The following is a 23,340-nucleotide window of genomic DNA, read 5'->3' on the forward strand; positions in this document are numbered from 1 at the left end:
GTGTACAGGTGTAAGTTCAAATCCAGCAATAGAAAGTATTTTTTGTTTTAAGCCTATCCCAAAACTTAACCCTTACCTTAACCATTCAGAGTTAATGACTAACCTTAAGAATTTGGAGTTAATGCCTGAACTTAACCCTAACCTAAAAAAATTGACGTTTGGAACAATAAAAAAAAAATACGTTTGAGAAACATGGATGAATGTCTAATTCTGACATGAGACTGTGAGAGCTGGTAGGCTGGCTAGCTGGCAACATCAGCAGGGCGCTAGATAAATTGTCAAAGAAATGTAGGTTTATTTTGATGGCCGAAGGAGGAATAACTTGTAATATTGCTCACACTCTTGATGTCACAGTGACATGATAATTAGCTAACGTTACTGCCCTAGGGAAGCACGACGACGAGCCAGTGCGAAAGACCAGTGCACCAGAGTTGTATTGAGGTGCTTGCCAACATGAGCTGCTTCCCACTGGGCAGCTGTATTACTATGTCGCCTGCGGTAGCTAACATGGCCAATTTTTTCCCTCTCAAAATGTTATTTTATTTTGAGTAGGATAGCAGCTTAGACCAGAAATAACTTGTAATGTTGGTAATCATCTGGATGTCACTGTGATACAGTTTACTGAACAGGGATGGAACATGGTGCTCTTCGCTCTTGTTTGTCGAGCACTGCTGTCCCGCAGTATGGCCAGGGAAGTACAGTACCAGACAAATGTTTCAAGGGTTTTTTCTTATTTTTACTATTTTCTACATTGTAGAATGATAGTGAAGACATCAAAACTATGAAATAACACATATGGAATCATGTAGTAACCAAAAAAGTGATTTATTTGAGATTCTTCAAAGTGGCCACCCTTTGCCTTGATGACAGCTTTGCACACTCTTAGCATTCTCTCAACCAGCTTCATGAGGAATGCTTTTCCAACAGTCTTGAAGGAGTTCCTACATATCCTGAGCACTTGTTGGCTGCTTTTCCTTCACTCTGCGGTCCAACTCATCCCAAACCATCTCAATTGGGTTGAGGTCGGGTGATTGTGGAGGCCAGGTCATCTGATGCATCACTCCATCACTCTCCTTGGTCAAATAGCCCTTACACAGCCTGGGGGTGTGTTTTGGGTCAAGGTCCTGTTGAAAAACAAATGATAGTCCCACTAAGCGCAAACCAGATGGGATGGCATATCACTGCAGAATGCTGTGGTAGCCATGCTGGTTAAGTGTGCCTTGAATTCTAAATAAATCACTGACAGTGTCACCAGCAAAGCACCCCCACACCATCACACCTCCTCCTCCATGCTTCACGGTGGGAACTACACATGCAGAGATCATCCTTTAACCTACTCTGTGTCTCACAAAGACACGGCGGTTGTAACCAAAAATCTCATCAGACCAAAGGACAGATTTCCACCAGTCTTATGTCCAATACTCGTGCTTCTTGGCCGAAGCAAGTCTCTTCTTCTTATTGGTGTTCTTTAGTAGTGGTTTATTTGCAGCAATTCGACCATGAAGGCCTGATTCACACCGTCTCCTCTGAACAGTTGATGTTGAGGTGTCTGTTACTTGAACTCTGTGAAGCATTTATTTGGGCTGCAATCTGAGGTGTAGTTAACTCTAATGAACTTATCCTCTGCAGCAGAGGTAACTGGGTTTTCCATTCCTGTGGCGGTCCTCATGAGAGCCAGTTTCATCACAGTGCTAGATGGTTTTTGCGACTGCACTTGAAAAAACGTTCAAAGTTCTTGAAATGTTCCGTACTGACTGACCTTCATGACTTAAAGTAATGATGGACTGTCGTTTCTCTTTGCTTATTTGAACTGTTCTTGCCATAATATGGACTTGGTCTTTTACCAAATAAGGCTATCTTCTGTATACCACCCCTACCTCATCACACAACACAACTGATTGGCTCAAACGCATTAAGAATAAGATAAATTCCACAAATTAACTTTTAAGAAGGCACACCTGTTAATTGAAATGCATTCCAGGTGACTACCTCATGAAGCTGGTTGAGAGAATGCCAAGAGTGTGCAAAGCTGTCATCAAGGCAAAGGGTGGCTACTTTGAAGAATCTATATTTTGATTTGTTTAACACTTTTCTGGTTACTACATGATTCCATATGTGTTATTTCATAGTTTTGATGTCTTCACTATTATTCTACAATGTAGAAAATAGTAAAAAATAAAGAAAAACCCTGGAATGAGTAGGTGTGTCCAAACTTTTGACTGATACTGTACATTAGCTAGCTAGTGTAGCCAATATCAGTGCGACAGCTAAGGCACAGTAATTGCAGTGATTTTCTCTGATCAAAACAGACTGATTCTGAACACTCTCCAAAGTCCCAACTTTGGCAGACAAGTTCCAAACTCTCACAGGAATTTGAAATCACTTTTGACATTAGCTGCATCCCTTCTAGCCACGACCGTAAAACAGTAAAAAACTGAGACAATATTGAGACACAACCCTGGACTTAGGCACAGCCAAGGGGATCATGGGTAGTGTAGTTTGAAAAGCCAGACCTATATAAGTCCTTTAAGTGTTTGACTGGTATAAAATAAGATCAAACCTCTGTGACAGCAGTTTACACTCTTAGCAGTCTACTCTTAGCAGTCTACATCCTCATTGAACCCTTTGAAGAACCCTTTTTGGTGCAGGTAGAACCATTTTGGTTCAAGGTAGTACCCTTTCTACAGAGGGTTCTACGTGGAACCCAAAAGGGTTCTAGCTGGAACCAAAAAGGGTTATACATGGAACCTGAAAGGACTCTCCTATGGGGACAGTCAAAGAACCCTTTTGGAAACCTTTTTTCTAAGATTGTATTGTGGTACCTGTTCCCATGGCATTATAACTTTCCCTCAAGTCTAATTACTTATTTGATCATCTTACCCATGGCTACCTTTTACCCCTATAAACATTGATGGTTTCCCCTAATACTTTGACTGATGACACTTTTTGCGACTGCTGTTCCCAATCCTCCTCTTTGGTATCCTCACCACCTCATCCTCTCCTCCGCTGCCCTACCCTCTCTCCATCCAACTCTTTATCCCTCTCTCCGTTTCTCTCTCCGTGGTGTCGTCTGTTCCTGCTTTTCTTCAGCTCCTGGATGTGTTTCCATTTTCCCACCCCCTGCCCTCTTCCGCCTCGCCTATTGGCCGGCCTCTTCTCCAGCCACAGCGAATCACAGTACTGTTCCAGCGAGCCAATGGGAGAACTCATCACCCGCAGGTAGTCCTTATAGCGCTGACGAGAGTCTGCCCCGGGGCGAACCTCGACGCTGGGGTCCTTGCTGGGCTTGGGCCGCCCGTCAAGATGCCCGTGGGAAATGAGGCGCAGCGTGAGGCGGAGCAGAGTGTGTGTAAAGTGCGTGTGCTCCTGTGCCATACACACGTACATGCCGGAGTCGGCAGGATGGAGAGAGCGGATGAGGAGACCTTGGTCTGTATGGACCACTCTGTCATCTGGCCTCACCTGGGAGAGTGGGTGAGATGACAGAATATTAGCTATAAACATTCATATAATACTCTATAGAGACAACCCAGCAAACAGGGAACATTCCCAAAACATTCACAGTTCATTCCCTAAGATTCCCATTTCTTGTTAGGTTGTTATCTAACATTAGTATGATAATATCGCAAAAACATTCAAAAAATCTGTAACAACCACCACAGAACATTCCCCAAAAGTTCTCATTAGGTTTCCAGGTATAATAACACAATGTACCAGTAATGTTTTCCCAGCAAACCTGGATACATTTTTGGGGGACAAAATAAAGACATCCTCTCTTTTAGTAGATTATATCTGAGTCTCAATTTCAGCATTATTTTTTAAATTTTCACATGGTAAAAAAAATGAAGGGAATTTAACCTGCCAACTTCAGCTTTCAGTCAGATCATTAACGCTCTGCACCACCAGGTGATAACTGTGGTATTGGGCATTGCATTTAGGTTAATGATCTGACTGCAAAGCTGAAGATTGCAGGTTGAATCCCACATTAAAAAAAAAAAGGTGAAATTGAGGCTCAGATACAGTCTACTAAAAGAGACGATGTCATTATTTTATCCAGATTTATAAACAATCAGAAATGCAGAATTTACTGTAAAAAAATAAATATACATTTACTGTTCAACTTTAAAAAACGCAATCAATATAATTTCTACTTTGAGACGCTTGATATGGTCCCCCCTGTTTCATTTTTCATGATCTGAAAAGCAAAAGTGATCCTAGATCAGCACTCATAGTTTTGGATACCTTGTAAATATGGGTCCAGAAGTAAGCAGCATATAAAGAGGATGGGTGAAGTGATGGTGAATAATGCAGTTACCATTATTTCCATGGGTTTGTTATGTCTAAGAAGAAAAAGATTGTCCTCCCTCATCTTAAACGGCACTGACCACCACTGATGGATTGTGCATGTAATATAATAATAAATAATATGTCATTTAGCAGACGCTTTTATCCAAAGCGACTTACAGCCATGCGTGCATACATTTTTGTGTATGGGTGGTCCCGGGGATCAAACCCACTACCTTGGCGTTACAAGCGCCGTGCTCTACCAGCTGAGCTACAGAGGACCATTGTGTGGACATCACAATGTATGTGTGCCATTCATAGGGTAAAGATTTAAGTGGCTTTTAACGGGGTATGGTAGTAGGTGCCAGGCGCACCCGTTTGTGTCAAGAACTGCAATGCTGCTGGGATTTTCCACGCTCAACAGTTTTCCGTGTGTATAAAGAATGGTCCACCACCCAAAGGACATCCAGCCAACTTGACACAACTGTGGGATGCATTGGAGTCAACATGGGCCAGTATCCCTGTGGAACGCTTTCAACACCTTGTAGAGTCCATGCCTTGACGAATTGAGGCTGTTCTGAGGGCAAAAAGGGGGGGGGGGTGCAATTCATGTTCCTAATGTTTGGTATATTCAGTGTACATTGCGTGAATATCAACAGAATACTATGTTAAACCTGAAACAAATATGCTATGAATTTCATAACTGACTTATTTGGAAATTGTGGAACATTGTGGGAATGTTCTGTGCAACATCCCAGACAACTCCCATAACTTCATTAAATGTTCTGGGAACCTTTAAAGAACTTAGACTACGTGTTCTGGCAACATTCTTACAACATTATAAGAATGTCCTGTGCAACCTAACTTAAACATTGTATGAATGTCATCACAACTGAGCTTATTTTGTGTTTTGGGAACCTATCTCTTTTAATGTACCCACACTGTTCCCACAACCTAATTAAATGTTCTGGTAACCTTTAAACAACTCAGAAAGTCTGTTCTGTCAACATTCTTACAACATCAAAGGAATGTTTTGTGCACCCTGATACAAACATTGTAGAATCATCTGCACAACTGGACCGTTTTTGTTTGTTTTGGGAACATATATTTTGTGATGTCTCCACAATGTTCCCACCAGACTGTTCCCACAACCTAATGAAACATTCTGGGAACATTTAAAATAACAGATTAAATGTGTTCTAGGAATGTTCTTGCAACATCAGGCAAATGTTTTATACAAACATTCTGTAATCATCAGCATGACTGGACAGTTTCTGTGTTTTGAGAACATTTGCTGCGACCTAACGAATGTTCTGGGAACTTTCACATAACCAATTTTGGTTTGCTGGGAACCATCTAGAATAGGAATTCAACATTGGACAGACTTTAAGCCTAACTTAACCAGGAAGAAATAAGCAGGGCGATAAGCACGACAACATTAACAAACCTATTTGATAGGTATGAAACATATGGAATGTATGATCTCTGGGTTAACTAACACTCACAAGGCCTAACAGGGAAAACCAGACCTATCAACACCCTTCAACAACATGTCACACACGCCAATACCTCCCACTGTGCTCACAAACACACGGCTAATTTGTACCCAAGGTGTTTTAAGCATGGTAATGGCCCTTGGGACAGGATGCACATTAAGGGTTTGGATGCGGTGTGTGTCGACTGATGGGGTCAGAGGTGTGTGTGTGTCAGGGTCAGGGTCAGTGGTGCTATCCTAGCAGAGTGATAATGATCCTGTCTTCATGCTCACTAACATCCACCATGATTCATCAGGTGGCACGGCCTAAAACAACACAGCTGGGCTGTGTGTGTGTGACTGAGATAAAGAGGGAGCAAGCGGGAGTGCTTCAATGCATAACTCCACCCTCCCTCTGCTCTCTTACCACCTGCCAGAGGTTAAACTGAAAACAAAGATAGTTTTACATTTTACATGTTAGTCATTTAGCAGATTCTCTTATCCAGAGCGACTTACAGTTAGTGCATTCGTATTAAGATTGCTAGGTGGGACTACCACATATCTCAGTCATAGTTAGTACATTTCTTCTCAATAAAGTAGCTATCATCAAAATCAGAGCTAGTAAGGGGGGGGGGGGGGGTCAAGTGTGAGTGTTAGTTCACAAAAGGAGGGGGTGTGAGGGAGGATGCTGTGGGATTATTTAAGATACTATTTGAAGAGGTAGGGTTATAGATGTTTTTGGAAGATGGGGAGAGACTCTGCTGTCTTAGCTTCAGGGGAAAGCTGGATCCACCATTGGGGTGCCAGGACAGAGAAAAGCTTTGACTGGGCTGAGCGGGAGCTACCCTCCCATAGGGGTGGGGGGGCCAACAGACCAGAGGTGGCAGAGCAGAGTACTCAGGTTGGGTTGTAGGGTTTAAGCATAGCCTAAAGGTAGGGAGAGACAATTCCTCTTGCTCCTCCGTAGGCAAGCACCATGGTCTTGTAGTGGATCCAAGCTTCGACTGGAAGCCAGTGGAGTGTGCGGAGGAGCGGGGTGACATGGGAGAACTTGAAAAAGTTGGAACACCAGCTGGGCTGCAGCGATCTGGATAAGTTGCAGGGGTTTGATGGCACAAGCTGGGAGCCCAGCCAACAGCGAGTTGCAGTAGTCCAGACGGGAGATGACAAGTTTCTGGATTAGGACTTGCGCCACTTCCTATGTGAGGTAGGGTCGTACTCTACGGATGTTGAAGAGCATGAACCTGCAGGAGCGAGTCACAGCTTTAATGTTTGCAGAGAATGACAGGGTGTTGTCCAGGGTCACGCAAAGGTTCTTTGCACTCCGGGAGGGGGACACCGTGGAGTTATCAACTGTGATGGAGAGGAAGAGCAGCTCCATCTTGTCGAGGTTGAGCTTGAGGTGGTGGGCCGACATCCAAACGGAGATATCTGCCAGGCACACATGATGGAGCTGAGTGACTTGGTGTATAGAGAGAAGAGGAGAGGACCTAAAACTGAAACCTGGGGGACACCAGTAGTGAAAGTAAGTGGTACAGATACAGATCAACTCCACGTCTCCTAGTAGAACCGGCCTGCCAGGTAGGATGCAATCCAGGAGTGTGCAGAGACTGAGATGCCCAGCCCTGAGAGGGTGGAGAGGAGGAACTGATGGTTCATGATGTCGAAGGCAGCAGATAGATCTGGGAGGATGAGAACAGAAGAGAGAGAATCAGCTTTGTGTCGAGAGCCTCCGTGACACAGAGAAGAGCAGTCCTGGTTGAGTGACCTGTCTTGAAGCCTGACTGGTAAGGATCAAGAAGATTGTTCTGAGAAAGATAGCGAGAGAGACAGCATGCTCAATGAAAAAGAAAAGAAAGAAGGGATACCGGTCTGTCATTTTTGAATTCAGAGAGGTCGAGTGTTGGTTTCTTGAAGAGGGAAGCGACACTGGCCATTTTGATGTCAGAGGGGACGCAGCCAGTGGTCAGGGATGAGTTGATGAGGGAAGTGAGGAATAGGAGAAGGTCTCCAGAAATGGGAGGAGGAGATGGGGTCGAGCGGGCAGTTTATCGTCCGTCCGGACCTCACTAGTCTCAGGATTTCATCTGGAGAGAGAGGGGAGAAAGAGGTCAAGGCATAGGGTAGTTCTGTCTTAGTGGGACCAGTGGACTCAATAGGCTGAGTGAATGAGGAGAGGATGTCGTCAACCTTCTTTTCAAAGTGGTTGACAAAGTCGTCCGCAGAGGGAGGAGGAGGGAGTGGAGGATTAAGGAAGGAGGATAAGGTGGAAAATAGTTTCCTAGGGTTAGTCAGAAGCTTGAAATTTAGAGTGACAGAAAGTGGCTTTAGCAGCGGATACAGAGGAAGAGAAGGTAGAAAGGAGGGAGTGAAATGATGGTAGGTACTCCGAATGTTTAGTTTTCCTCCATTTTCGATCAGCTGTTGCAGTGAGATTAGTAGTTGAACAGCCTCTAGTAAAGATGAGGTCAAATATATTAATTGCCTTGTGAATGGGAGGGGACTGGGAAAGGGTAAGGTCAAAAGAGGCAAGGAGGGGAATGTAAAGAAATGACTCGAAGGCAGACATTGGGAGGTTGAAATCACCCAGTTTGAAGAGAGGTGAGCCATCGTCAGGAAATTAGCTTGTCAAGGTGTCAAGCTCATTGAGGAACTTGCTAAAGGCACCTGGTTGGCGATAGATGACAACAATGTGAATTTTGAGTGGACATGTGACAATGACAGCATGGAATTCAAATTAGGAGATGGAGAAATGAGTAGCCCTGTGCCACCACCGTGACGACTAGATGCTCTCAGACTATGACAGAACAAGTAGCATTGTTCTCTGGGGTGATTCATGTTTTCATCAGGGCCAAAAAGTCTAGGGACTGAAGGGCAGCATAGGCTGAGATGAACTCTGCGTTCTTGACCGCAGATCGGCAGTTCCAATGGCTGCCGGGGACCAGCAATTCCACATGGGTTGTGCGCACAGCGTACACTAAATTAGAAGTGTTGCAGCCAAGGGGTGGGGAGCGTCTGTAAAGCTAACAGGTATAGAAAACAGACACATAGTTGCCAAAGCTACAAAAGAGCTCAGTGAGTTCTGAAAATAACTAGGTAAGATACTTTTTTTTTGTTTTGTACTTGGCGCTGACCCTGACGAGGATGGCGACCTCGCGACTAGTATTTTGGTATTTTGTTTTTTTATGTATAATTTTTTACATTATTAGCTCAGTATCATTACATACAGCCGGGTAAAACTATTGGATATCAGAGCGGCGGTAACTCAACAGCATTACGACCAGGAATAGGACTTCCCGAAGCAGATCCTTTGTTTTCTCTCCCCAGGGCAATTGAACTGATTCCAGTGGCTGACCCAAAATATCGCCGGCGGAGGAGAGGCACTCGGAGCGGCCTGCTGGGTCGACCTAGGAGCACACCACCCAACGCTTCCAAGTATACTACTCGCTAATGTTCAGTCCTGGTTAACAAGGTCGACGAGCTCCGGGCAAAGATTTCTTTACAGAGAGACATCAAGGCCTGTAACATACTTTATTTCATGGAAACATGTCTCTCTGGGGATATTCTGTCGAAATTGGTCCAGCCAGATGGGTTCTCAGTTCATCGCGCAGACAGGAATAAATATCTCTCCGGGAAGCAGAAGGGCAGAGGTGTGTGTTTCATGATTAACGACTCGTGGTGTAATAGTAGTAACATACAGGTACTCAAGTCCTTTTGTTCACCCGACCTAGGATACCTCACAATCAAATGCCGACCGTATTATCTCCCAAGATAATTTCTTTGGTTATAGTCACGGCCGTGTTAATCCCCCCTCAAGCCGATACCACGACGGCCCTCAAAGAACTTCACTGGACTTTATGCAAACTGGAAACCACATATCCTGAGGCTGCATTTATTGTAGCCGGGGATTTTAACAAAGCACATTTGAGGACTAGGCTGCCGAAGTTCTATCAACATATCAACTGTTGTACTCACGCTGCTAAAATCCTCAACCATTGCTATTCAAACTTCCAGGATGGTTATAAGACCCTCCCCCGCCCTCCTTTCGGCAAATCTGACCACGACTCCATTTTGCTCCTCCCTTCCTATAGGCAGAAACTCAAACAGGAAGTACCCGTGCTAAGGACTATTCAACACTGATCTGACCATTCGGAATCCACGCTTCAAGATTGTTTTGATCACACGGACTGCGATATGTTCCGGGTAGCTTGTGAAAATAATTTAGACCAAAACACTGGAACGGTGACTGAGTTTAACAGGAACTGTATAGGTGATGTTGTGCCCATTGTGACTATTAAAACCTACCCTAACCAGAAACTGTGGATAGATGGCAGCATTCGCACAAAACTGAAAGCGCGAACCACCGCATTTAACCATGGCAAGGTGACTGGGAATATGGCAGAATACAAACAGTGTAGCTACTCCCTCCGCAAGGCAATTCAACTGGCAAAACATCAATATAGAGACAAAGTGGAGTCGCAATTCAATGGCTCTGACACGAGACGTATGTGGCAGGGTCTACAGACAATCACGGCCTACAAAAGGAAAACCAGCCACGTCGCCGACACCGACGTCTCGCTTCCAGACAAGCTAAACACCTTCTTCTCCCGCTTTGAGGATAACACAGTGCCACCGACGAGGCCCACTACCAAAGACTGTGGCCTCTCCTTCTCTGTGGCCGATGTGAGTAAGGCATTTAAGCATGTTAACCCCCGCAAGGCTGCCGGCCCAGACGGCATCCCTAGCCGCGTCCTCAGAGCATGCGCAGACAAGATGGCTGGTGTACTTAAGGACATATTCAATCTCTCACTTTCCCAGTCTGCTGTTCCCACATGCTTCAAGATGGCCACCATTGTTCCTGTACCCAAGAAAGCAAAGGTAACTGAACTAAATGACTATTGCCCTGTAGCACTCACCTCTGTCATCATGAAGTGCTTTGAGAGACTAGTCAAGGATCATATCACCTCTACCTTACCTGTCACCCTAGACTCACTTCAATTTGCTTACCGCCCAAATAGATCCACAGACGATGCAATCGCCATCACACTGCACACTGCCCTATCCCATCTGGACAAGAGGAATACCTATGTAAGAATGTTGTTCATTGACTATATCTCAGCATTCAACACCATAGTACCCTCTCAGCTCACCATTAAGCTCGAGGACGTTGGTCTGAACCCCGCCCTGTGCAACTGGGTCCTGGACTTCCTGACGGGCCGCCCCCAGGTGGTGAAGGTAGGAAACAACATCTCCACTTCGCTGATCCTCAACACTGGGGCCCCACAAGGGTGCGTGCTCAGCCCCCTCCTGTACTCCCTGTTCACCCATGACTGCGTGGTCAAGCACGCCTCCAACTCAATCATCAAGTTTGCAGACGATACAACAGTAGTAGGCTTGATTACCAACAATGATGAGACCGCCTACAGGGAGGAGGTGAGGGCTCTGCGAGTGTGAAAATAACCTCTCACTCAACATCAACAAAACAAAGGAGATGATCATGGACTTCAGGAAACAGCAGAGGTTGCACCCCCCAAGCCACATCGACGGCACCGCAGTGGAGAAGGTGGAAGCTTCAAGTTCCTTGGCGTACACATCACTGACAAACTGAAATGGTCCACCCACGCAGAGAGTGTGGTGAAGAAGGCGCAACAGAGCCTCTTCAACCTCAGGAGTCTGAAGAAATTTAGCTTGGCACCTAAAACCCTCACAAACTTTTACAGATGCACAATTGAGAGCATCCTGTTGGGCTAGGAGAGGTAGCCACTGAATACCAAAACAACAACAGTCACAAATTGCCCTGCCCCTCAACCTTGTTGATGTGTAAACAATCAGCTGCAAGTTATGAGCAGTCAGCAGTTCACACACCAGGTACTGAGAAGACAGACTTAAAGTAGACAACGATTATACTTATCACTCCATGAGATATAAGGAGTCCTCTAGCTATAGATTGGGGTGCTTTGAAGAGGAAGAGATCATTCTGGCCCACACATTAAGGCCAGCTAGTGTGTGTGTGATCAGTGTGCGTGTGTGTATGTGTATCTTCAGAGTATCTCCCCATCTTGACATTGATGATGTGTAGTTGAGCCAGAGGCAGCAACTCTACTACAGCTGTGATATGATGAGTCTGGATTCAGAACTGAACATGGTAAGCCCACATAAAGAGGTTCTATACTACAGTCGTGGTCTAAAGTTTTGAGAAAGACACAAATATTCATTTTCACAAAGTCTGCTGCCTCAGTTTTTATGATGGCAATTTGCATATACTCCAGAATGTTATGAAGAGTGATCAGATGATTGCAATTAATTGCAAAGTCCCTATTTGCCATGAAAATGAACTTAATCCCCCCAAAAAAACATTTCCACTGCATTTCAGCCCTGCCACAAAAGGACCAGCTGACATCATATCAGTGATTCTCTCGTTAACACAGTTGAGCGTGTTGACGAGGAGAAGGCTGGAGATCACTCTGTCATGCTGATTGAGTTAGAATAACAGACTGTAAGCTTTAAAAGGACATTGGTGCTTGAAATCATTGTTCTTCCTCTGTTAACCATGGTTACCTGCAAGGAAACACGTGCCGTCATCATTGCTTTGCACAAAAAGGGCTTCACAGGCAAGGATATTGCTGCTAGTAAGATTGCACCTAAATCAACCATTTATCGGATCATCAAGAACTTCAAAGAAAGAGGTTCAATTGTTTTGAAGAAGGCTTCAGGGCGCCCAAGCAAGTCCAGCAAGCGCCAGGACCGTCTCCTAAAGTTGATTCAGCTGCGGGATCGGGGCACCATCAGTGCAGAGCTTGCTCAGGTGTGAGTGCATCTGCACGCACAGTGAGGCGAATACTTTTGGAGGATGGCCTGGTGTCAAGAAGGGCAGCGAGGAAGCCACTTCTCTCCAGGAAAAACATCAGGGACAGACTGATATTCTGCAAAAGGTACAGGGATTGGACTGCTGAGGACTGGGGTAAAGTCATTTTCTCTGATGAATCCCCTTTCCGATTGTTTGGGGCATCCGGAAAAAAGCTTGTCCGGAGAAGACAAGGTGAGCGCTACCATGAGTCCTGTGTCATGCCAACAGTAAAGCATCCTGAGACAATTCATGTGTGGGGCTGCTTCTCAGCCAAGGGAGTTGGCTCACTCACAATTTTGCCTAAGAACACAGCCATGAAGAAAGAATGGTACCAACACATCCTCCGAGAGCAACTTCTCCCAACCATCCAAGAACAGTTTGGTGACGAACAATGCCTTTTCCATCATGATGGAGCACCTTGCCATAAGGCAAAAGTGATTACTAAGTGGCTCGGGGAACAAAACATTGACATTTTGGGTCCATGGCTAGGAAACTCCCCAGACCTTAATCCCATTGAGAACTTGTGGTCAATCCTCAAGAGGCGGGTGGACAAACAAAAACCCACAAATTCTGACAAACTCCAAGCATTGATTATGCAAGAATGGGCTGCCATCAGTCAGGATGTGGCCCAGAAGTTAATTGACAGCATGCCAGGGCGGATTGCAGAGGTCTTGAAAAAGAAGGGTCAACACTGCAAATATTGACTCTTTGCATACACTTAATGTAATTGTCAATAAAAGCCTTTGACACTTATGGAATGCTTGTAATTATACTTCAGTACACCATAGTAACATCTGACAAAAATATCTCATAACACTTAAGCAGCAAACTTTCTGAAGACCAATACCTGTGTCATTCTCAAAACTTTTGACCACGACTGTAGTATTTACCACAGTGCTATTTCACAAACATCCTCTACAATCACATCAATGGATAAAAGTGTCAGGAGTTTGGTTTTTGGAGGAATCTGAATGTAGATTGTAGAGTGGAATGTATTTTTCACATAATTCTGACATGATTCTGAGTATGGTGAGAGAGAGGGAGAGAGAGAGAGAGGAGAGAGGGGGGAGAGAAGAAAGAAACGGATGAAACATAGGGCGAAGATTTTGGAAGGGAGGAAGGGATTGAAGAGAGGTCGGGGGCAGATGGAATAAGGGAAAAGGGTGATGGGAGAAGACTGAAATTATTAAATAAAAAAGAGGGTGGAGAGTGAAATTATTAAATAAAATCATCTGCTCCTATATTAAAGTCCAGCTGTAAGACCACACACACATACACACGCACGCATGAATGCACAAACATGCATTTGCGCACACACACACACAATATAAAATTATGGTTAATAAAGTAAAGCTCCCATGTGGGGGATTGTGCATGCTCTCTCTGTCTCTGTCTCTGTCTCTGTCTCTGTCTCTGTCTCTGTCTCTGTCTCTGTCTCCTCTCTCTCTCTCTCTCTCTCTCTCTCTCTCTCTCTCTCTCTCTCTCTCTCTCTCTCTCTCTCTCTCTCTCTCTCTCTCTCTCTCTCTCTCTCTCTCTCTCACAGCTGTTTTTGTGAAATATCAGCATTTTTTTTGGAGTGTAAAATGTTTTCACCATTAAAAATCCTATTTCCCTAACACCTAACCATAAATCTAACCCTAACTCTAAACCTAACCCTAACCCTTAACCTAACCGTAACTCTAACCCCCAAAACCCTAAACATAACCCTTAAGCTCATAATAGCATTTTAACTCATTCAGGACCTGACTTTTTTAAAAAAGTTATTGTTTTCCTACCTTTTCAGGACATTAAGGGGAAATGTTAGGACATTGGGGTCCTGATAATGTAGGAAAACAATAACTTTTTTGAAATGTCAGGACTTTTTTTCAGGCCCTGGATTAGTTCAAATGCTATTTTAAGCATAAGGGTTAGGGTTAGGTTTAGGGTTACACACACACACACACACACGCACACACACAGTCTCTGTGGTCTGGTTCAGGAGATGAGTGTCAACCTCAATGAGCTGCTGTTCTCACCTCTCCTTTCCCCCCAAAAAACCTGTTTCTCTCTCCTCACCTCCCCTTCCAAAACACCAAAACATCCCCTCCCCGTCATTCTCCTCACTTCACCTCCCAGTCCCACTCCTCCAATACAAACACATTTATCTCCCAGTCTCCTTCTCTCTGTCCCTCTCTCTGTCCCTCTCCCTCTCTGTCCCTCTCCCTCTCCCTCTCCTTCTCTGCCCCTCTCTCTCCAGTTCCCTCTTACTCTGCCTCTCTCTCTTCCAGTGTCTGGTCTCAGTCAGTCGCCACCTCAACCAGAGACAGTTGTTTTAGAAGGATAATTCTCCTCATATCGACCAGTATGAGTTCAGGGAGCAGGGAAGAGAGAGGAGGAGGATGAAGATGAGGAATAGGAGAGTAAAGGAAGTGAGAGAGAATAAAAGAGAAAGAGAGTGATGGATGGACTGTGCTTGTGCATCACTATCAGTTATCTCCATCTGGAAGCCACTAGTGATTGACCGCTGGTCATCGGCTCTTTGTTCTACAAAGGAGAGAGTTGACAGTTGACTGTGTAGGTCTCAGACAAGGTTACTCATTAAACATCAAAGAACACCTGATGCATCTACTGTTACATTTTACCCTTCTCCTAACCTCCTCCTCTCCTCCTCCTCTCCTCCTCTTCTTCCTCTTTCTACATTAACCCCGGCAGTTCCAAAGTCAACTAGATCATACTTCTAAAAACTAGAGTGAAAACCTAGTTCAGCTTCCGGTGAACTCAGTGCACTCAGGTACACACACTTAAAATATTTAACCCTAAAATGGCTGACTCAATGGTAACTTTAAGACTGTTAGAATACTGTAACAATATATCACTGTGTAGACATCATTTAATAAGAACTGGATTGGTGAAAGATTTTTAGCGGAACAGCTCACCTATTCAGTTGTGACAGATCAAGATCACAAAGAAGAAAGGAGGGAAGGTGCATGACAAAGTGACCGTACGAAAACAAGACTAAATCCTAGTCAAAATGGCCAGCATATCCGTCCGTCCCACTTTTGGACTGATGTTTCACTCGAAAGTTGATGTTGTTTCTTCACAGTAGAGACTTTCTCTTTCCATAATCCTGTGTGTGTGTGTGTGTGTGTGTGTGTGTGTGTGTGTGGATGTGTTTAACGATACTTGTGGGGACCAGAAGTCCCCACAAGAATAGGAAACAAACAACAATTTGACCAACTGGGGAAACTTTGTCTATTTTTGGGGGGATTAGGGTTATGGTTAGGATTAGTGTAAGGGTTAGAAGTAGGTTTAGGGTTAGGAGCTAGGGTTAGTTTTAGGGTTAGGAGCTAGGGTTAGTTTTAGGGTTAGGAGCTAGGGTTAGGTTTAGGGTTAAGGTTAGGTTTTGGGGTTAAGGTTAGGGTTAGGGTTAGGGTAAGGGTAAGGGTTATAGTTAGGGTTAGGGTTAGGGTTAGGGGTTAGGGAAAATAGGATTTTGAATGGGACTGAATTTTGTGTCCCCACAAGGGTAGTTGTACAAGACTGTGTGTTTGTGTGTGTGTGTGTATGCCTGTGTGTGTGCGTGTGTGTGTTCTGTCTCACCTCCTCTCTGTGTTCAGCTCCAGGTCTGTGTATGAACCAGCGTATGGTGGCCTGTTGTGATTTGGGGAGACACTCCAGGAAGGTTGAGTTATTCTCCACACCAAATATGATCCTCTCCTCCACCCTGCCTCCACGCAGAGCTGAGAACACAGAAATGTATCCATAAAGTGTTAACGTGTTATATTGTGAATGTCTGAGCAACACATACACACACACACAAACACAGACACCATAGAGAGGGAGTCAGGTCAAGGAAGCAGTAAGTATTTTGTTATCACTTACTTTCCTCTGTGTCCCAACACTGGCTGGATGGGTCTCCATGTTTGATGTCTTGTCTTCTGGCTCTCCTGTCAACACAAAACACATACATAAACATACACACACACGCCGCAGGGTTAGGGGTGAAAGGTCAAGAAAGGTGAGAAGGTCACGTCCTGCTGTCAAGGCAATGTTTTACTCTTCTTAACGCACACACAAAATGTTTTCTGTGGTGTGTGTGTGTGTGTGTGTGTCTGTGTGTGTGTGTCTGTGTGTGTCTGTGTGTGTGAGTCCTGAGCAGCTTTTTTTCAGGGGCCTTCTATTACATCAGGTGGTGATTTAAGCAGCTCTGTCTGTCCTGATAAACCTGTTACATCTGTCTAACATGATGAACATACTGACAACAACCATATATGGATAACACACTGAACCCAACAACTGACAACCACAGATACGTAAATAACTTAAATCGTACTACACCGGCTCCGACGCTCATCGGATGTGGCAGGGCTTGCAAACTATTACCGACTACAAAGGGAAGCACAGCCGCGAGCTGGCCAGTGACATGAGCCTTACAGATGAGCTAAATCACTTCTATGCTCGCTTCGAGGCAAGCAACACTGAAGCATGCATGAGAGCATCAGCTGTTCGGGATGGCTATGTGATCATGCTCTCCGTAGCCGGTTTGAGTAAGACTTTAAAGCAGGTCATCACTCACAAGGCCGCAGGGCCAGACAGATTACCAGGATGTGTACTCCGAGCAGGCAAGTGTCTTCACTGACATTTTCAACATGTCCCTGACTGAGTCTGTAATCCCAACAAGTTTCAAGCAGACCACCATAGTCCCTGTGCCCAAGAACACTAATATAACCTGCCTAAATGATTACCGACCCATAGCACTCACATCTGTAGCCATGAAGTGCATTGAAAGGCTGGTCATGTCTCACATCAACACCATTATTCAAGAAACCCTAGACCCACTCCAATTTACATACTGCCCCAACATATCCATGGATGTTGCAATCTCTGTTGCACTCCACACTGCCCTTTCTCACCTGGACAAGAGGAACACCTACGTGAGAATGCTATTCATTGACTACAGCTCAGCGTTCAACACCATAGTGCCCTCAAAGCTCATCACTAAGCTAAGGACCCTGGGACTAAACACCTCACTCTGCAACTGGATCCTGGACTTCCTGACGGGCCGCCCCCAGGTGGAAAGGGTAGGTAACAACACATCTGCCACGCTGATCCTCAACACGGGGGCCCCTCAGGGGTGCGTGTCAGTCCCCTCCTGTACTCCCTGTTCACCCATGACTGCATGGCCAGGCACGACTCCAACACCATCATTAAGTTTGCCGACAACACAACAGTGGTAGGCCTGATCACCGACAATGATGAGACAGCCTATAGGGAGGAGGTCAGAGACCTGGCCATGTGGTGCCAGGATAACAACCTCTCCCTCAACGTGATCAAGACAAAGGAGATGATTGTTGACTACAGGATGAAAAAGAGGACTGAGCACGCCCCCATTCTCATCGACAGGGCTAGAGTGGAACAGGTTGAGAGCTTCAAGTTCCTTGGTGTCCGCATCACCAACAAACTATCATGGTCCAAACACACCAAGACAGTCGTGAAGAGGGAACAACAAAGCCTATTCCCCCTCAGGAGACTGAAAAGATTTGGCATGGGTCCTCAGATCCTCAAAAGGTTCTACAGCTGCACCATCAAGAGCATCCTGACTGGTTGCATCACTGCCTGGTATGGCAACTGCTCGGCCTCCGACTGCAAGGCACTACAAAGGGTAGTGCGTATGACCCAGTACATCACTGGGGCCAAGCTTCCTGCCATCCAGGACCTCTATACCAGGCGGTGTCAGAGGAAGGTCCTAGAAATTGTTAAAGACTCCAGCCACCCTAGTCATTGACTGTTCTCTCTGCTACCGCACGGCAAGCGGTACCGGAGACCCAAGTCTAGGTCCAAAAGGCTTCTTAACAGCTTTTACCCCCAAGCAATAAGACTCCTGAACATCTAATCATGGCTACACAAAGGTGTCACGCTGATTATTCATGTTTTCTTACATTCATTCATTACAACCTCTCAAATTCAGTTATTTGAAAAGGAAATAATCTCCCAAATATCACTCTTTCTAAAACAAGCCATAGAAAGTTGGTTGCAATTTCAATGTAACCCTCCAGAAACGACAGAACAAATAATGCAACAAATATTGTGGTTAAACTCAAATATACTAATTGATAAAAAAAACATTATATTTTGAAAAAAAGTTTTAAAAAGGTATAATCTTCGTAAATGATATCATAGGTAGCACTGGTGGAGTTATGTCGCACATGCAGCTAACAAAAACATATGGAAATGTCTGCTCTACCCAAAGAAGAGGAAAGTGGAAGGGGGGAAAAGTAAGGAACTTGTGTTAGCCTTGCATTAAATATCGTAATTTGTTAAAGAAAATTGTGATAAATGAAAAAGTATACCAGTTTCATTTATGGACCAAAGGATTGACAGCCGTCCCATAGAGATTGCAAAATAGTTGGGAAGAGATTTGTGACGTACAGATTCCATGGCAAACGGTTTATGAACTGATACGCAAAACGACGCTGGATTCAAAACTTCGAATTTTTCTATTTAAATTATTATACAAAATTCTTGCTTCCAATTGAATGTTATTTATATGGGGGATACAATCTTCCGAGCGCTGCAGATTTTGCTGCAAAGAGACAGAATCATTAGATCATTTGTTTTGGTACTGTCCATTTGTAGCTTGTTTTTGGTCACAGGTCCAGGAATGGCTGAAGGATTGCAATATTTACCAGGAGCTAACCCTGCAGATAGCACTACTGGGTGATCTGAAAGGTCATAGTCAATCGATCAATAATATAATAATACTTTTAGCAAAAATGTTTATTTTCAATTTACAATCTGTAGAAACAATGAAAATAGAAAGGTTCAGAACTTTTGTGAAACATCACAGTACAGCTGAAAAATATATGGCAAATAGAAATCCAATATGGATGGTGTTAAGAGATACAGTGAGGGAAAAAAGTATTTGATCCCCTGCTGATTTGGTACGTTTGCCCACTGACAAACAAATGATCAGTCTATAATTTTAATGGTAGGTTTATTTGAACAGTGAGAGACAGAATAACAAGAAAAAAATCCAGAAAAACGCAGGTCAAAAATGTTATACATTTATTTGCATTTTAATGAGGGAAATAAGTATTTAACCCCCTCTCAATCAGAAAGATTTCTGGCTCCCAGGTGTCTTTTATACAGGTAACGAGCTGAGATTAGGAGCACACTCTTAAAGGGAGTGCTCCTAATCTCAGTTTGTTACCTGTATAAAAGACACCTGTCCACAGAAGCAATCAATCAATCAGATTCCAAACTCTCCACCATGGCCAAGACCAAAGAGCTCTCCAAGGATGTCAGGGACAAGATTGTAGACCTACACAAGGCTGGAATGGGCTACAAGACCATCGCCAAGCAGTTTGGTGAGAAGGTGACAACAGTTGGTGCGATTATTCGCAAATGGAAGAAACACAAAATAACTGTCAGCCTGGGGCTCCATGCAAGATCTCACATCGTGGAGTTGCAATGATCATGAGAACGGTGAGGAATCAGCCCAGAACTACACGGGAGGATCTTGTCAATGATCTCAAGGCAGCTGGGACCATAGTCACCAAAAAAACAATTAGTAACACACTACTCCGTGAAGGACTGAAATCCTGCAGTGCCCGCAATGTCCCCCTGCTCAAGAAAGCACATATACAGGGCTGTCTGAAGTTTGCTAATGAACATCTGAATGATTCAGAGGAGAACTGGGTGAAAGTGTTGTGGTCAGATGAGACCAAAATCGAGCTCTTTGGCATTAACTCAACTCGCCGTGTTTGGAGGAGGAGGAATGCTGCCTATGACCCCAAGAACACCATCCCCACCATCAAACATGGAGGTGGAAACATTATGCTTTGGGGGTGTTTTTCTGCTAAGGGGACAGGACAACTTCACCGCATCAAAGGGACGATGGACGGGGCCATGTGCCGTCAAATCTTGGGTGAGAATCTCCTTCCCTCAGCCAGGGCATTGAAAATGGGTCGTGGATGGGTATTCCAGCATGACAATGACCCAAAACACACGGCCAAGGCAACAAAGGAGTGGCTCAAGAAGAAGCAGATTAAGGTCCTGGAGTGCCCTAGCCAGTCTCCAGACCTTAGTCCCATAGAAAATCTGTGGGGGGAGCTGAAGGTTTGAGTTGTCAAACGTCAGCCTCGAAACCTTAATGACTTGGAGAAGATTTGCAAAGTGGAGTGGGACAAAATCCCTCCTGAGATGTGTGCAAACCTGGTGGCCAACTACAAGAAACGTCTGACCTCTGTGATTGCCAACAAGGGTTTTCCCACCAAGTACTAAGTCATGTTTTGCAGAGGGGTCAAATACTTATTTCCCTCATTAAAATGCAAATGAATTGATAACATTTTTGACATGCGTTTTTATGGATTATTTTGTTGTTGTTCTGTCGCTCACTGTTCAAATAAACCTACCATTAAAATTATAGACTGATCATTTCTTTGTCAGTGGGCAAACGTACAAAATCAGCAGGGGATCAAATACTTTTTTCCCTCACTGTATGTGTATATGTATTTATTTATATGTGTATGTATGTGTGTATGTATGTATGTATGTATGTATGTATGTATGTATGTATGTATGTATGTATGTATGTATGTATGTATGTATGTATGTATTTATGTATGTATGTATGTATGTATGTATGTATGTATGTATGTATGTATGTATGTATGTATGTATGTATGTATGTATGTATGTATGTATGTATGTATGTATGTATGTATGTATGTATGTATGTATGTATGTATGTATGTATGTATGTATGTATATATGTATGTATGTATGTACTCTATGTACTGTATGTATGTGTATGTATGTATGTATGTATATGTACACAGTGGCTTGCGAAAGTATTCACCCCACTTGTCATTTTTCCTATTTTGTTAACTTACAACCTGGAATTAAAATGGATTTTTGGTGGGTTTGTATCATTTGATTTACACAACATGCCTACCACTTTGAAGATGCAAAATATTTGTTATTGTGAAAGACAATACTTTGTAGAGCCACCTTTTACAGCATTTACAGCTGCAAGTCTCTTGGGGTATGTCTCTATAAGCTTGGCACATCTAGCCACTGGGATTTTTGCCCATTCTTCAAGGCAACACTGCTCCAGCTCCTTCAAGTTGGATGGGTTCCACTGGTGTACAGCAATCTTTAAGTCATACCACAGATTGTCAATTGGATTGAGGTCTGGGCTTTGACTAGGCCATTCCAAGGCATTTAAATGTTTCCCCTTAAACCACTCGAGTGATGCTTTAGCAGTATGCTAAGGTGAACCTCCGTCCCAGTCTCAAATCTCTGGAAGATTGAAACAGGTTTCCCTCAAGAATTTCCCTGTATTTAGCACCATCCATCATTCCTTCAATTCTGACTAGTTTCCAAGTCCCTGCCGATGAAAAACATTGGTGCTTTACTGTGGGGATGGTGTTCTGAGGTGATGAGAGGTGTTGTGTTTGCGCCAGACATAGCGTTTTTCTTAATGGCCAAAAAGCTCAATTTTAGATTGGGGAGTCTCCCACATGCCTTTTGGCGAACACCAAACGTGTTTGCTTATTTTTTTCTTTAAGCAATGGCTTTTTTCTGGCCACTCTTCCGTATAGCCCAGCTCTGTGGATTGTAGGGCTTAAAGTGGTCCTATGGACAGATACTCCAATCTCCGCTGTGGAGCTTTGCAGCTCCTTCAGGGTTCTCTTTGGTCTCTTTGTTGCCTCTCTGATTAATGCCCTCCTTGCCTGGTCCGTGAGTTTTGGTGGGCGGCCCTCTCTTGGCAGGTTTGTTGTGGTGCCATATTCTTTCCTTTTTTTAAATAATGGATTTAATGGTGCTCCGTGGGATGTTCAAATTTTCAGATATTTTTTTATTACCCAACCCTGAACTGTACTTCTCCACAACTTTGTCCCTGACCTGTTTGGAGAGCTCCTTGGTCTTCATGGTGCCGCTTGCTTGGTGGTTCCCCTTGCTTAGTGGTGTTTCAGACTCTGGGGCATATACTGAGATCATGTGACAGATCATGTGACACTTAGATTGCACACAGGTGGACTTTATTTAACTAATTATGTGACTTCTGAAAGTAATTGGTTGCACCAGATGATATTTAGGGGCCTCATAGCAAAGGGGGTGAATACATATGCACGCACCACTTTTCCGTTATTAATTGTTTCGAATTTTTTGAAACAAGTTATTTTTTTCATTTCACTTCACCAATTTGAACTATTTTGTGTATGTCCATTACATGAAATCCAAATAGTAATCCATTTACATTACAGGTTGTAAAGCAACAAAATAGGAAAAACGTCAAGGGGGATGAATAGTTTTGCAAGGCACTATATATATATTTATTTGTGAAAAAATATATATGGGGGATTTGTAGTGATGCAGACAATTACATTGATGGAAGTTACAATCTATCTGCAATATTAAAGCTGATCTACCCCCTAAAAAAATATTTACAAAAATAATAATAATAACAATAACACACTGAACCCAATAGCCAAGCTGAACCCAATATCTAGGTATTCAAGTGTTTTGGACAAAGACTAGAGATAACAAAGCTGCATCTTTCTCTGAAAGCTATGGATTGATCTATCGATGCTTACACAGTCAAACACCTACATCTATACCTCCCTGTAAATTGTTCTCTCTTTTGCTCTCCCCCTCTCTCACCATATATCTCTATCCCCCATAGATGTGTGTAATGTGTAGAGTTTGGTATTCTACAGCCTGTATGTCCTCAGATCAGTTTTCAAAGTAC

At 43.9% G+C, this 23,340-nt stretch overlaps 1 protein-coding gene across 1 annotated transcript in view; it reads right to left on the minus strand.

Moving 5' to 3' along the window:
- Positions 1–2,991: 2,991 nt before the first annotated feature.
- The window catches only part of LOC311135318 (semaphorin-3D-like), a gene marked incomplete at its 3' end in the record, with an annotated part of 92,271 nt that continues 71,922 nt past the window's right edge, over positions 2,992–23,340 (minus strand). The window contains exons 16-18 of the mRNA XM_084169265.1: positions 16,467–16,531; positions 16,185–16,324; positions 2,992–3,462 (exon numbers count right to left, since the gene is read on the minus strand). Coding sequence (XP_084025391.1) covers positions 2,992–3,462; positions 16,185–16,324; positions 16,467–16,531 — 676 coding nt within the window. The remainder of the gene's footprint in view (positions 3,463–16,184; positions 16,325–16,466; positions 16,532–23,340) is intronic.

This window comes from Coregonus lavaretus (assembly GCF_964263955.1).
Source record: "Coregonus lavaretus genome assembly, chromosome: 9".
In the NCBI taxonomy this organism is placed as follows: domain Eukaryota; kingdom Metazoa; phylum Chordata; class Actinopteri; order Salmoniformes; family Salmonidae; genus Coregonus; species Coregonus lavaretus.